The sequence below is a fragment of the Acomys minous genome, assembly GCF_964271855.1.
Source record: "Acomys minous genome assembly, chromosome: 15".
In the NCBI taxonomy this organism is placed as follows: domain Eukaryota; kingdom Metazoa; phylum Chordata; class Mammalia; order Rodentia; family Muridae; genus Acomys; species Acomys minous.
The window spans coordinates 56,547,934-56,564,846 of record NC_140497.1 but is presented as its reverse complement, the minus strand read 5'-3'; the positions used below and the strand labels follow the sequence as shown (position 1 = coordinate 56,564,846).

At 40.7% G+C, this 16,913-nt stretch overlaps 1 protein-coding gene across 2 annotated transcripts in view; it reads left to right on the top strand.

Moving 5' to 3' along the window:
• Positions 1-16,913, top strand: part of CORIN (corin, serine peptidase) — a 222,320-nt gene that overhangs the window by 63,489 nt on the left and 141,918 nt on the right. For both annotated transcript variants that reach the window (XM_084760391.1, XM_084760392.1), the window contains exon 4: positions 12,126-12,333. In XM_084760391.1, coding sequence (XP_084616517.1) covers positions 12,126-12,333 — 208 coding nt within the window. The remainder of the gene's footprint in view (positions 1-12,125; positions 12,334-16,913) is intronic.

Genomic DNA, 16,913 nt, shown 5'->3' with positions numbered 1-16,913 from the left:
CAAACGATCCCCTGTGCTTTTGTGTTAGCATGCACTATTCCTTTATCCCACTGCTCTGCATCATTTGCCTCACATTTGCACGTGGTGTTTGAGTTGACCAGACTTGGAATACTTGCTTATAATTATGTTGAGCTGTGAAAACTCCTTCTGATGCCTGTGTCCACTTATAAGCTTTATGAGATATTTCAATTCCAGAACGTTTAGTTTAGTATTTTATGTAACATTTGTTTATCTGAAGTCATTTGCTGGGTACTAGCTCTTGGGTGTCTCCATGAACCATAAAGTAAAGTATGATAGAAATACCATCCATCCAGCCCACATCTGGTAACTGCCCTAAGACCTAAACGTATTACTTATAGTTTGAAAGATAAAATAAAAAATTATACAGAGGTTCAAAGAAGGAAAAAATATGACCCACTTTAATTCATTAAAAATATTGCTATCTTATACAATTTGAATGCCTCATTTCCTCAAGATTAAGTTTTAATTATAATTATAAAATACATTGTAGTTTAAAGGTTTATGCTATAACTTTCATATTTAATTACATAACACATACTCTTTTGTACCACAGACTTGTCAGTTCTCATCTTCATTTGTTGTGTGTCTGTGTGAGGATTCTCTAATGATTAGTTTCATACTATAGTAGTTTGTACATGGGCTACTCCACTGTTAAAAACTGTTGGCTAAAGAGTGTTGGTGCCTATGTCTTATAATATAGTAGCTCCCAAATAGGCTTTAAAAGCTCACATCCGTGAGAAACTCAATTTACCTAAAACCAAATCCATGATGGCTTGCAGGGCCCATACTTTTTTTACAGAGTTCTGAATTTTCTTTAATTTTTGATAAGCTACTATATTAGTAAATTAAAACATTTATGATATGTATGTCTTCAAATGGTTGAACAGGAACTTTACTTTATAACTAAAACAAATGGGAGGCCAACCTTGCATACACGGAAATTTTACTACCTTAGTAAGTTGGGGAGCTAGAATTTTACATGTCTTCCCTTAGAATTGCCCTTGAATTCACCATCATTTATTTTATACTTTTTGAATTTCAAGCTTTTTCTTTACTGAAAATGCATATGCACATTTGTATAAAATCAGTCAAAGAAACCTTTTGTAAATATTATGAATACACAGCACCTGGGGACAGCTAGCAGACTTAAAGCTCTGTTTCTTCATGTGTTAAAAATATTTGTTCCACAGCTTAAGAGCTTAGAAAAGCATCTTTGTTTTCATATTTTAAATTTCATTTCTAACACCATGTAGTAACATCTGTCTTAAGTCTGCTTTCTGTTGCTATAACAGATTACTGGAGACTTTATGGTTTATAAAGAATAGAGGTTTATTTAGTAGATGGTTCCTGGGACTGGGAGAATCTAAGAGCATAATGCTTTAATCTGCTTGCCATGTGAAGAGATTGTTCTCTATTGTTTTTAAAATTACATATTATCTATATTATCTGTAGGCCCAACTAGCAATCAATTAAGACCATAGACACTTAATACCACAGACACTTGTTATATTTTAAAATAGCCTTGATTTAACCTGGGGCAGGGCAGATATCAATCCTCTAAACTACCTCCCATAGTGTGGCAGGCATGGGATCCCTGCCTCAATCACATGCCATCTGTTTCTAATAACTTCTATCAAGCTACCTCCCATCCAAAATCCCAAATGCTTGCTAATGTTCTTCATCTGGGCTGGATTCTCCATCCACGCCGGCCATGTGCTTCTCCTCCAGCTAACCCATGGCAGCCTTCCTCTCTTCCCTTCAGGTCTCTTTCCTTTCTCTTTGTGGTGGCCCTTATTCTTCCTCCCAGAATTCCTCTCTTTCCTAGCCCCACCTATGTCCTTTGCCCTGCCCAGATGGGATGGCTTTTTTACTAAGCAAAAGGTGGGTCACAGACAGCAAGCAGCAATAGCATCAAAATACATCAGACCGTCCCCCACCATTTCTCCTGGCAGATGACAGCCGAGGGGACTCCTCTGTGAGCAGAGAAGTTAGACTTTATAATGAGCCCATGGCGGATGTAACCCAGTCATCATGAGTGCATCAATCTATTCATGGTCACCCTACTGTTTCCCCTGCTTCTACTGCCCAGTGCTTCACCACTGGGCTTTAATTTCAGGCTGTGTTTTGGTGGAAGTGTCTGCACCACACAGGATCTCCGTTGACACCTGACATCTTCGTTGCTTACAAAGCTGACCGTGGGCGAAATGACTGTGTGCAGAATGGCACAGTCCTTCAGCAAGTGTGACATGATCACAAAGCCCACAGAAGGGAGCAGGTGGGGGGAGCGCCACCACTTACTGAGTAGCCAGACTCAGACAGCTTTGTTTTGCTTTGGTTAGAATTTGTACATTTCCTGTGGGGAGTGTCCTCAGGATATGTACGCATCATCAGGAGACCGACGCTTAGTAAGCTGATGGCTGTTAAGCTGCAGCGAGTATGTTACTTTATAATGCGTCCTTCAGCGCGGATGGAATTTTAAAAGTGAATTATGGAGGAAGGTCTCTGTGAAAACAAATAGAGGCCTGAGAGCTAAAGCTCCTACTTTTTCTGGAGTTTGGCGAGTGGCCAAGTGGCTTATTATGAGTTGCAGTGCAGTAGATGCACCCGGGAGATACACTAGCACCACCGAGCTCCGTGAGGACTTGAGTATACACGTGCCAGCAGTATCTTTCCCAGACTGCACCCAGGGTGCTGGGGCCTATCAAGAACAATCACAGCTATTATCTCATCACGTGACCCAGACAGCTCTTCAGTTTTGTTGAATTCTGGAACCATGAGTTAAAATAAAATATTCCAAACTCCATACTGTTTTTGCCCTGTGTTTTGATCACACCAATGTAAACGTAACCGATACCTATGTACTTCAAAAATAGTAGATATTTGTTTAAAAAGTCCTATAGGGCATTTACCATATTACTTTCCCTTGCAGATTCAGAACGTAAGTAAACACTAGTTATTCTTCAGTCCAGTTACATGTTTCAGGCTTAAGGGAGTCTAAGTTGGCGGGGCATCCGAACAGACATTGCTGAGGAGGCAGAATGCAGTTGATACCATCGGACTCTAGCGCACCAAGCTGCCTGTGGAAGCTTCCTGCTTCCTTTTATCTTACTGAAATATTCGTGCTAATTTTCTGAAGACACAAACTCCTTTCAAATGGGATGGTCTGAGAAATGACTCTGGCAGAAGAGTTCCCTTTTGGACTGTAGAGTATTACCTACGCCATTCCATCCAACTGATGTATTTCTGACCTGGGTTTACTTTGCTGTACAGCGGAGAATAGATTCTAAGCCTTCTGCCTAACTGGACAATAGCTGAGGACTTGCAGCCCACTTCCCCCTCAATGCAAAGTCCTGGCTGCTTTCATGTGAGAAAAGCTGTTGTTATGTTATCTGACTCTCTCTTTTTGACTGATATTTATCTTTATCTTTTTTTTTTTTTTTTTACTTATTTGTTGGTTTGTTTTTAGGAAAACACATTCCAGGTATCTTTTAATAATTTTCAAAGTGTAAAACACAATATTAGTACCTTTCACACTATTCTTCACATCTTATTAAAATTTTGTGCCCTTTAAGCAAAGGTCTCCCAGTGGTCACTTCAGCCCCTGGTGACTATATTATATATGACTATGCCATTATATGTGGTATAATATTATAGTCACTATTGTTTAAATTTGTTTTGGTTTATTGAGACAGGGGTTCTCTGTGTAACAGCCCTGGCTATCCTGGACTTCCTTTGTAGACAAGGCTGGTCTTGGATTCACAGAGATCCACCTGCCTCTGTCTTTCAAGTACTGGGATTAAAGGTGTGTGCCAGCATTTATTTTATGTGTCTGACTGTTTTGCTGCATGTATGTCTGTGTACAGTGTGTGTGTCTAGTGGCCAGGAGGCCAGAAGAGAGTTGGATACCCTGGAGCGGTAACTACATGTAAGTGTAAGCCACCGTGCGGATGCTAGGATGCTGGAAGAGGAGCCAGTGCTTTAAACCTCTGAGTCATCTCTCTAGTCCTCAATACAAGTCTGCTTTTAATAGTATAACATTTTTAGATTTCACAGAATACCAAAATAATAGGAGTGTGTGTGTGTGTGTGTGTGCGTGTGCGTGTGCGTGTACGTGTGTGTGTGTGTGTGTGTGTGTGCTTGGCTTATTCACTTAGTACAGTGTTCTCCAAGTTCACCTATGTTGCCACAAAGACAGCTTTGTTTTTCTGAGTAGATTTCAGCTCAAACATGTTAGAGAATCACTCCACCACTGAGCTGGTGCCAGCTCCGCACTGCTACTTTACACAGAAAGAATATATCTGACCGGTTCAACTTTTGTTTTTGTAGCACCAGAGATTCCTAGGGCTTCACACACGCCAAACACTCCACTTCTGAGCCATTTCCCCCAGCCCTCTTTTTAATATTTTCCACTTGTTTCTTTGAGACAGGATCTCACAGTGGTGTGCAGGCCTGCCTTGAGCTCGTTCTGTAGTCCACGTGGGCCTTGAACTTGTGTTCCTCTCTGGCTTCAGTCTCCTGGGTGGCTAGGGATACAACTTGTGCCAACAGGCCTGGCTGATGTTTGCAATTTTTATTGGATTTATCAGAACCTAACTTTATGAAGTAGAGGTGTGTCTGTGTCTGTTAGTGATGTAATGAAGGGAATACTTGGTATATTATGAAAAGATGCAGGAGCACTCTAAATGGGATGCTTGTGGGATACAGCTGTTGTCGGGGAAGGCTAGGTCTCTGAGGCATCTTACATCTCTACCCTTCAGGGCCAGTTTAGATGCTTTGGTTAAGCCAGTGGCAAGAAGGGAAGTGCTCCCTTTTGATGATCCCATTTGACGTCTATGAATCCTCAGTAAATATAACGTGATGACAATGTAAATATCTTTATAGGAACAATGAAGATACGGCACAGAGAGCAAAATGTTTGAATGTGAATATAACTTCTCTGTAAATCAAAGAGCTGGGTCAAATTCTCTCTTTCAGCATCTGAATCTTACATTTTTGCTGATTGAATATTTAGTTCTAATATATATCTTTTAAAAATTTAAGAATTTATATATTCACTTGACATCCTGATGGCAGCCCCTTCCCTTCCTCCTGGTCCCTCCCTCTCTCCTTCTTTCTCCTACCTCCCCTCGCCCACCAACACACCCCAGCACATCACAGTCACATCAGGACTGAGCTCATCCTCATCCACTGAGGCCAAGCAAGGCAGCCCCATTAGGGGGAAATGGTCAAAACCAGGCAACAGAGTCCATGTCATAGACAGCACCTGATCAACTTACTAGTGGACCATTCAAACTGCCCACGAGTTTCATATGTGTAGGGGGCCTACGTCCAGTTCTTGCATGCTCTTTGGTTTGTGCTTCCATCTCTGTAAGCCCCCATGGGTCTATGTTAGTTGACTCTGTTGGCCCTTTTGCAGCGTTCTTGTCCCCTCCACGTCCTTCTATCCTTCCGTCCCACTCTTCCACAGGACTTCTTGAACTCTGCCTAGTGCTTGGCTGTGAGTCTCAGTATCTGATTCCATCAGCTGCTGGTTGGAGCCTCTTGGAGAACAGTTCTGGTATATTTCTTAGAGGAGGAATTTACCTTCAAAACTGTCAGTTTTGATAATATTCAGTTTCTCCAAGTATTAATTAAGTTTATTTGTGAATAGCGGAGCTCTACTATGGGAATGTGGCTGCCGTAGTGAACTATTTATTCAAAGAAGTGGAAGCAAGAGGAAGCTTTTTGAGTGAAATGGGGGTTACATATTTCACAATAATAATCCTTGGCTTCAGTGATTAGCTATACAAGGGTGACTACACAGGAAAGCATCAGTTCAAGACTAAAGAAATTGCTGCTGCTGCACAGATGTCCTTGCAGATGTAACTTTGTGTAAGTTTGCATTAGCTGTTGTGCAAGGCTGTGGTCCTCACCGTCTTTTGTGATGGTTACTGTTGCCAGGTATTAATGCTTGAGAGGCTTTCATGTATAACATCCTGAATTAATTAATTTCATATTTAATTGTTAGGGCTGACACGGAGATTCCATTTTGATTCTCACTAATAATTCCAGTAAGAATAGGCTGGTCCAGGGTGAGCGTCTCTCCTTAGGTAAGTGTGCCCCAGTAAGAATAGGCGGGTCCAGGGTGAGCGTCTCTCCCTAGGTAAGTGCGCCCCAGTAAGAATAGGCGGGTCCAGGGTGAGCGTCTCTCCCTAGGTAAGTGCGCCCCAGTAAGAATAGGCGGGTCCAGGGTGAGCGTCTCTCCCTAGGTAAGTGCGCCCCTTCTTTGGCTCTTACTAAGCCTCAGGATCATGAGTAGGCGTATAAGCCAGGCATTGTATATTTATGTGTATTTTTGTGTGTGTCTTTCCCAGAAGACTACAACTTTTTTAAGGCAGGGACTTTGCTTACTTCCTACCATCACTGTAGCTTGAAAAGTGCCTGACATGCACAGTAGGGATTTGTTGTGTGAGGAGAGAGGCCTCTATGGAAGTCAAACCCAAGGCTTGATACAGATTAGGTGAGAAATGCGTGGCATAGGGGGCAGCTGCTGCTGGGAAGGGGTTTGAGCGTGGAATGAGGGAGATGGTGTTAGACTCCAGCCTTGCCATTTGCCAGCTGCGTGGACTGTCAGGGGAAAGACTCCACCTTGTTTCCTCAGCTGTGAATCTGAGGTAACAAGTTGAAGGCAGAACAAATGAACTAATAATGCCTGAGAATGGTGCTGAGGACAATGCTGGGAGGGCTGGGGCTGCTCAGTCAATACTGAGCACAAACACACACAGACAGAAGTGAACTCCATGTTCGCAGCAATGTCACCACACAGAGGACTGAAGACCATATGGGAAGTAGCACCAAATTAACAACAGACTTTGTGAGAGGAACTAAAGGAAAAATGGGAAACACAGCCAACCCTGTCATAACTTCCCCCAAATCACTGAGCAGGACTGTATAGAAAGAGCTTCGCTTCTTGATCTCACAGATCCACAGGCTCTAACGACAGGGCCAATGAATGTAGGGCTGTCACCAGGGGAGACCCATGAGGCAAAAGCCGTGGCTAAACAGGATGCATTTTGAGCAAATTAGGGCAAACTAATGGACCCTAGTAAAATCTTCTCTTGTGGTGATGAAGTTCAGAGCAGTAACCTTTTAATTAAATGCACAGTGGTAGAAATGCAAAATGATGTGCCACCCAGGTTTTCTGATAGGATATTAGAGAGGAGATAGCAAAATTCTCTAGAAAGCAGAGTTTTCATTATTTTTGATTTGAACAGCTCTTGCCTGTCAAGTGATAGTATCATATCATTTAAAAAATATCTTTAGTCTTTTTAAGATACACTTATTTTATCTTACATGTACGAGTGTTTTGCCTGCATGTATGTCTGTGCATCATGTGTATCCCTGGTGTCTGTGGAGATCAGGAGGATGATAGCATCCCCTGGAACTGCAGTTACAGATGGTTGGGAGCCACCGTGTGGGTGCTGGGAGGCCCCTGGGCTTCAGGGTCAACAGCCCATGTTCCTCACCTCTGAGCCACCTCTCCAGCCCCAGAGGCTTGCCATTTTCCAGTTAGTTGCTAAGAACTTTAGACTGTCTATGCTAGTTTAGAGGATTTAACCATTTATTCTTATTTTGCATTTAAAATCGTCACCTGCATATGAATGCTGACTCCCTAATTCCTGATAAAACAGCATTTACAATCTGCAAGTGAACACAAGGGAGATTCCTACAGAAAACCCTCCTTTAGCCGGAATCCTACTACCTAAATCAATGAGATCCGATCAGGGATGATCAGGGACAACCCCAATCTGATCTAGAAAGCTGCTCTGTCGAGTTATGAACATGACTCTCCCAAATCACAATCATAGCTGTCTGGTGCACTGTGATCTCACAGTTTAGTATCCTCTCAAATGGGAAGCCCTCTGTTAGTCAGTTCGCACTCTGACAGCTGTTACTGAATCATTTCTAACTAGAAACAGTGCTTTAGGTCAAGGCACCAGTGAGAATCAACATTTCACTAGAAACACATTGGATCAGGCAATGGTTTTCCTCCTTCAGGTCTGGATTTTTGGATTTTCCTCCCCAGCTTTGAACTTGAAGTAGCTATTCTTCAATAGGAAATACAATAATCCAATAACAACGTCTACATGGAACACTAAGGCCAATTACACCCTCTGTGTTTTGTATGTGTTCTCATGCGTCAGTCTTGACGTCTAATTTCTATGAGACTCACTACTAAGTTCTCAGGAAAGAAAATACCCTTTGCTTCTCCCCGCTGTGTGAAAAGCAAATTTGGTGTAGTCGTAACTGTAAATGAGCCCGTTTTCAAAGGCCGGTCCACATCCCCACAGAGAAGTGACTTTTCATGGTGCACAGCATGTAGCTGGCTTAGGAAATAAATTTCTGAGAATGTGTGCACATACAATGCGTGTTTTGAAGACAATGGAACATTCTAGGAAAAATAACGTTTGACCCATATGTTGAGGCAGGAGGCATAATAAGTAGACACAATTGTCAGCATATAAAAGAGTTGAAGTGAGTATCCTTAGAAAATAATTCCTTTTTATATTTGTTGGACATGGGCAGATTCCTGGCTAAGGCCCATTGAGTGTTCTTGCCCCACCTTACGTTTGCAGTCTTTCCAGACACTTGCAACTAGAAGGCAGTCCCCATGGCCGCTGAGCAGGCCAGCACTGCCCTCCTAGATGCCATTTGCCATCCTAGAACCTATGTATGCTTTCTGCTTCAAATGGATTCTTTCTCATTAACCTTTTCATTCTCATTTACCATACATTGAGTTCTTGCCCCCTTTAGTTCTCTTCAGTGTTTGCTGTGTTATTGACAGGAATATGTGACAGCAAAGAAATGTGCTAAAGGATAGAGTGAGAGTGCCTGCATCTCAGCCTCGCCTGTTACTCACCTTGTATGTTTCTGTGAGTTACGTTTTTTTTTTTTTTTTTGCTTTCTGTCTTCTGATTTGTCTGTCTGTCTATCCATTATTTTTCTATGTAACTACATTTTTATGGAAGCTGTAGCTTCTTTATCCATAATGAGAAAATTTGTACTGTAGCATTAGGTTTGAATTTTATGATGCAGTTGTGCTTTGGAAAGTTGGTCTAGGGATATGAGAAATTGTTATTTGTGTCTATCTAAGTTATTTGAGATTATAAAGATTGGTAGTTTTAATTAATCACTTCTTGAGAATAGGTCTTACTTAAAGGAACTTATTATGAGGAGAAAGTGAGAATTGTAGGGTGTGTGTGTGTGTACACGTGCACACACACGTGTGTGTACAACTCACATTGCCATACATGTACTATAATCCATAGCAGTATCATTTTTCTATCTTGTATTTTTCAAATGACCAATCAACAATCCATATTTTCTTTGTTCAGATAAGGAATGATCTTTTGATTATCCTTGCTTCAAATATGGTTTACTACAAAGTGTATAGATTTAAGAGTGGATAATCCTGGAAGAAGATGATGTAGTACAATTATGAGATGGAGTCGGAGAATGTAAGTTTGATATTCACATGAGTTCAGGCTGTTCTGGTGTGAGAGCATTCTCCAATCACATTGGCCAGACAAGGTGGCACATATCTGTGATCCAACACTTAGGAGGCCAAGGCTGAATGGTCCTGAGCACTAGGCTGGGCTACATGGTGAGACCCTGTCTCAAGAAGACCATAAGGAAAAATAAATAAATAAGAAGAAAATACACTAGTGCATTTAGATGTGGCATCTTTTGGAAGTGGTTTAGGATTAAATGATGTCATGAGGGTGAGACCCCCATTATGCAATTAGGAGATATATACGAAGAATCAGAAAAGCTGAAAGTAGAAAGATTCTCTGTACTGCCACGTGATAACCCACATTACCGTAGAATTCTGCAAAGAGTACCACCAACATGAAGGCGCTTAGCCGGTGTGACTCCCCCATCCTTGAGCCTCCAGAAGCATGGGCAGAAATACACTTCTTTGTAAGTATTCACTCTATGGAATGCTGTTATCAGCAATAGAAAACGATCCGGCAGGTACACAGACATTGTGACATATTCTTTTCACCTCTTCTGTCATTAAGAATTAGGTTTTTGGAAATTATTTTTTAACATATTAGCCTTGATGTGCCTCCAGGTAGAAGCTACTCAGAAGTCTAGCCTTTGGTCTTCATGGCTTCCTGATAGGAAGGTTTTAGTCTCCTGGAATTGAGTTTCCTTATATATAGTGTAGGCCAAATGTCTCTTTTCTAGGTTGTGGAAGTGAGATTAGTTGTGGCCCAGAAGAACCGAGTGCTTCTTTTGGTTCCCAGCACCAAGCTGGCTCTCAGCAATGGACTCCTGTCTAGGTTTCCACTAGATCCTTTCACCTGTTGATAGAGAAACACTCACTGTCTGCTCTTTCAAAGAAATGTTACATAGCACACAGCTGTGGCTCTTCCGTCTTCCCATTCTTCCCACACTAAAGTGTGTTTTAACTTTCATTCCCAAGGAGCTTGAGTGGCATCTTCATGACACCTGTTCAGAATGTCCCATCTCAACAATATGCCTCTCTCTGTGTGTACGTCTGATTATCTATTTGAATGCTCCTTGCTCTGCAAGTCCTTTATTCTCACTTTGTGTTTTGAAGATTGGGAGGTACTTGAAAGTGCTATGGCTTTAGCTTCTTTGTCATCCTTACGCTGAGGTTCTGTGTACGGAGACATCTATTTCCGGTTGCCTCTGTAAATGGGATCCATGTTTTGGTCTTGTGCCACTGGAGCTCAGCACATTTTAGTTATCAATGAATAGCATCTAAAAAATGGAGGATGATACCTTTTGAAGTACGGGGCTCTTTGACCAACTACTATAGTCTTGTCATTTGGGGGAAGGGCTTCTTATAGAACCTGGGAAGTTTCCAGAGTAGTTTGAAGGAAAAGTGAGGTAAGAAAAGTACTTGGAAGAAGATAGGAGGAATTTCAAAGTGGAGACCTGAGCCACGTCCAAAAGAGTGGGTGATGCTGCAACACAGAGTACACTCACCTTCTGTCACAGATGAGGAGTGGTTTGGTCATCTTAATCAATTGCAGGCTTGTCTGTCAACACCAGTTTTGTTAACATGGAGCTGGCCTTACACAAGGAGAGGATATTATCATCATTTCTCTGGAAATGATATGGTACCCAGAAGAGATGTTCCCATTTTGTTGAATTTTCCCTCCTATATTTTTCCTCCGTTAAAAGAGAGTTAATAGTTTCACCACATATCTGAAGCTTGTGAATTTTGTTTTCAAAAAGTAGCTTGCACAAATAGCAACTTTAAATTAAGTTAAAAGCACTAAATGGTTATTAAACCAATATATGAATATAGGATAAATTGGAAAATAAAAGTCTCCTAGAATTTCATTAAATGAACCAATGTCAACATCTTGACTTATGTTGGACTAAGCAGACAAGTTCCTGGGCTGAAAGTAGTGGGTGGGCGATGGATGTGATGGTCCCCATCATAACTGACTATGAAAGAAAGCTAGCATGCTGCAGACTGGATTGCAGATCCTTGTATCACCGTATGTACTTGGTAGACAGATATTTTTCATAAAGTGCTGATTTTATTTATGAGCTTATGACCACCATTCCATATGATTAAATAGTCTTCCAAAGTATTTCACATATCCTAGAATTTTAGGTATTCTATTGTCTATTCATTTAGTTTAAATCAACTCCCACTGTTAAAGGCTTGGATTTCTATCTTTGAAAAGTATTAAGCTATGCATGATTCATGTACACAAATTTACACTCATAGAAGGATTATTTTCTTAAGATAAATTCCTCTAGGTGGTATTGGAATGTCAGAGAATATGGGTGTTTAAACACACTGATATATTTTGTTCTTCCTGGGCAGGTGTTTCACAGCAGCTCCCTATGAGAGAATTTTCTACGTTTTCTCAGGAACACCTACTCTCCCTTCATAAATGTCACTAAGCTGATTTCATTGTTGTACCCACATATACTTATGCATGTAATTGTCTGTACTATGCACTATAATATAAAATATATGCCGTATTATTAACCCACTAACCTGTTATAGCACATAAATTTACAAATACAGATTTCTTATTGAACTTCTAAATGTGAGTGTCTCCTCTTCCCAGGCACCTGCGTGAACATCACTCACAGCCAGTGTCAGATTCTGCCCTACCACAGCACGCTGGCACCTCTCTTGCCAATTGTCAAAAACATGGACAAAGAGAAGTTCCTCAAGTTCTTCACATACCTCCATCGCCTCAGTTGCTACCAACACATCCTGCTATTTGGCTGCAGCCTCGCCTTCCCTGAGTGCATCGTTGATGGTGATGACAGGTATTTTGGAACCAAATCATTCAAAGATAAGAGCCCAGTTATTCTGGGGACAAGTGTTCAAGAGAAACAAATCATCCGGTTACTACCTTTTATTTTTGTTTCTTTTATGGGATGAAAGCATGCACATCTGTCATAGTTAATTTCAAGTCTATGAAGCTAATGTATTTAGAAAATCTGGGTTAATTTTCATACGCAATTATCCATGTGTTAGCTGTTGCTATCAGATGGACACTCATTGCTGTTTCAGTGAGGGTCTGAAAGATGAAAAAATGTACTTAAATGTACAGCCGAAATGTTTATTGGTGAGACTTTTATGGAGGTATGTGGGAGGGAGGGGTAAAGAAAACAATTAAGTAATAGGAAACATGAAGATCTCCTGATAAGAGGATGTTATTCTACTGCCAAAGTTTTGAAGAGAGAGAGAGAGAGAGAAAAAAAAAAGACTCAAAGCAATTGGAAACTTGTAGGAACGGGTGAAGGGAAGGACTAATAGCCCAGCCCCCTTCTCCCACCATCCTTTCTGCCAGTGAATTTACTCACTCGCCAGCAGGGGAAAAAGACAGGCAGTGCAATGGATGAGGTCCAGAATCTCATTAAATACCATCAGCTAAGAAGTCCAAAATCTTATTTAAATCAATTATGAGTGACATTCTAGATGGGTCTCATCAGCATGAGGACCTAGTGCTGGGGTGGGGGAGTAGCTATGGAGGGACTAACAAGAATTATTCAACAGGTTAGGAATAATTTTCAATAACAGTTGATCACCTCAATAATGTCATGGTTATTTGAAGCACTATGTATATATTTCGACAATTTCAAAGTACATGTTAAGTACCTATTCATATACAGCATCAATTGTTTTCTGGATTGAAATGTTAGGAACATTTCAGAATAGGAATAGCAGAGCACATTTCATTTTTTTCAAGTGCCTCTACATCCCATGTTTGTAATAATTTAAGCAATGTGCAAAATACTCTGGGAGTCAGGCAAATGCCTGATACTTTAATTGCAAGATGCTGCACTGACATTGCATTGAGGTAGAGCAAAAACAGTAGATGTTGAGCTGTGTAAATAAAGGATCATGAGAGTGTGCAGAATTCAGTGAAACTTGAATTATCAAGGACCCAGTTACAGAGGGTGACTTCATGGAACATAGAAAGAGAGGGTGGATTTGATCTTTCTCTCGTGGGTTAAAATAAGAGACGCTTGTGTGGGCTGTGGTTATGAGTCAGTGGCTGAGTGCTTGCCTAGCATATGTAGAGTTCTGCACTGCAGAAACAATTGAAATGGTCACCAAGAGATGTTTTATTTTCCCAGACTGTGGCAACATAGTTGGTGGTTGTATTGGTTTTCTTGGGTTTCTTTAACAAATTGCCACCTGCTGGGTGGTTTAAACAACAGAAATGTCTTCTCCCACAGTTCTGAAGGCTGAAAGTCTGGGTGTCTGCAAGGCTGTCTGGCTCCCAGCACTCCGTGGGGTGAATTCATTTTTCCCTTAGCCAGCTTTCAGTTATTTCTGTCCCTTTGTCTCTTGCCTGTGTTTCTTCATTTTCTGCCTCTACCATCACAGAGAATCCATCTCTTCCTCTTCTGTTTCCTACAAGGATACTGTCATTGGATTCAGAACTCATCCACACAATCGAGGATAATAGCTTTACCTTCAGATCCTTAATTATATCCACAAAGACCCTGTCTTCAATGAGGTGACAGTCCCAGTTGTAAAGGTGAAGATATGGATCCCTCTTTTTGAGGCAGTGATTGAGGAAGCAGGCTAAGAGAGCTGTGTGCCAAAGCCTCCTCATCCATAAAAGAGAAATAATGGTTATACTCATGTTACAAAATTTATGTGAGGATTTAATGACACATGGGGCTTGGGACACTGCCTCGTTCTTAGAAAGAGCTCAATAAATATTAGCAACAACTATAAAGTGGTGATTTGTGAAGGACAAGTAGAATTAATGAAGTGGAGACCACAAAAATGTGCTTCTAATATATATGCTATGTGTGAAGAATTGAAAAAAAAAAGGAACACTCCTTTGCTTACAATGAAATTAGGTAAAATACCAAAGATTTTGGAATTGGATTCTCATTCTATTTCTGTTTAATGTCCAAGAATTTCACTTATATCTTTTTAGATTAATGCCTCTGTGGGCTCTTGCATGCACACAGAAAGACAATAGAAAGGGAGTGTGCTCAGAGTCTTGGAGCCACAGGGTTCATTATGATGGTCCTCTGTAGTCTAGCTCAGTCTCCACTTGAGTAAACACTTTTGAGCTGCCCACAGTTTCCAGGGCACTTTAAGATAAATTTGTTTTTCCTTGGCCTGATTTATCCTTTGATAACTGCACTAGTTATGAGAGTTTTCAATTTTCTGTTATAATGAATAATAATTTACAATTACTTTTCAAGTGTTCTCTGGGGACTTATCCTATTGTTATTATTGTGTTTAGTTTTATAATTGTACTTTTAGGCCATGCTTCCTGCTGTCAGTTAGTGTGTATATGGGAACTGAAAGCTAATTTAATAAGTAGAATAAGTTCAACAAAGCAAATTCATTGTAGAAAACCATTATAAGGTCAAACATATTTTTCTTGTGTTTTCCTATTTTGTAGCAGCTATTATATGCCACACTACTCAAATAAAGGAGAAGTGTTTGTTTTCCAGCCTACAGAAAATAGTTACTTATATAAACATTTAAAATCTAATTTTAAGAGATTACAGTGGGGTATATAAACAGTATAGTTTTTAACCTGATTCTTTTGAGACCATAGATACTACTTAACTACATTGTATGTTAATGGGCTTTATTCTAATGGACTTTATTGGTCTTTATTTCAGACTGTGGCTGCTTTGAGCAAATGTGTGTGCATGTACTGAAACACAGTCCAGTTGAAAGGAAGGAGAACACATGGATCCAGTGAAGCATATGTAAAAATATATAATTTTCACTGACAAACTATTGAGGCGGCACTAAAGCATGTAGGTTAGAAGATGGCATGTAAAAAATCAAGTAGTTAGCAGGAAAATATTGGTTAGCTAAAAGAGCGTGAGACGTAGATGATGTTTTGATATAAGGAGTGCAGGCCATGTGTTTATGTGTCTTTGATAGGTAACCGTCACCTTCGGCTACCTCCTTCAAACAGTTGGGTTGTAATTTTTATCAGCTGAAATGGTGTTAATTTGGCATTGAAATGTCAACCTTGACTTAGCTTCTAGAGGGTTCTCTGTAATCCTTGCGGGTCACCTTGTCATTACTCCATTCAAATCTTCTACTATTTTGCAGGAAAGGTCCTTACTTGTGAAAGGATTGGTTAAAGTAAGGAAATTGATGGACTGACCATTGATCTTTCTCCTTAGGAGTACTGATCTGTGATTGGGCTTTAGCAGAAATAGACAAGGGCAAGAAAATAAAATTTCTTTATATAGAGAGATGATTAAAGATTAAAGAACATATTTCAAATGTAGGATTATTTCCCATAGTAGTCTAAATTCCTATAAGTTTGGGCTGGAGAGTAAATGAACTTTCTCAAACAAACATTTGTGTGTGTGTGTGTGTGTGTGTGTGTGTGTGTGTGTGTGTGTGTGTGTGTGTACTCTTGCTTGCTTGAGGAGGCCAGAGGCCAGCCTCAGTGTCATTCTTCAGGAACCAGCTGCCTTCTTTTCTGGGACTGTGCCATTGGCTTTGAACTTGGAGGGTAGACAGGCTGGCTAGTGAGTGAGCTCCAGACTTCCTTCTCTTCCTCCTCCTCCTCCTCCTCCTCCTCCTCCTCCTCCTCCTCCTCCTCCTCCTCCTTCCTGTTGGTTTTTTGAGACAGGGTTTTTCTGTGTAGCCTTGGCTGTCCTGGAACTTGCTCTGTAGACCAGGCTGACTTCAAACTCACAGAGATCTGCCTGCTTCTGCCTCCCGAGTGCTGGGATTAAAGGCGTGCGCTTCCACCACCCAGCAGCCACTTCTTTTAACACAAGTTCTAAGACTTGAACTCAGGTCCTTGTGCGTATGTGGCAAGCACTTCACTGCACGAGCTCTTTCCACAACCTAGACTATAACTAAAATTTAAGTGTAAGAATTTTTAGCAATATAAAATCATACAAATCTAAGAAATGATAACAACCTTTCTGAACCTAAATGCACCATTACTCACAGTTCTGCTTGTGTCTCCTAGTTTTGTTTTTTTTTTTATGACTTATAGAAAGGGTTCATGTATGGTCCACACTGGCAGATGGATTCTTCATAAATAGCAGTTCCTGTTATTGATGGAGTATGTGAATTTCTGGGCTGATATTAACTTGATTCCAGATTTCTATTGTCACCTCCTCCTTTCCATTTCCTGACCCACTGTCCTTTAAGAACAAATTGAATGGTGCCGTTACCTAGACACTATCCTTTTGGATTTTCTGTCAGACTTAGATGCTGAGCTAAGCTCCATGCCACAGCGTTTGAAGCTCTCTCTGACTCTAACATCATGGACCCAGACTCACCTTTACTGGCCTTCATTTCCATTTCTTAAAAAACAAAAACCAACAAACCTCTTTTGAGTAGCCTTTGCACACAATGCTGTTCCCTTTGCCTACAGAGATCT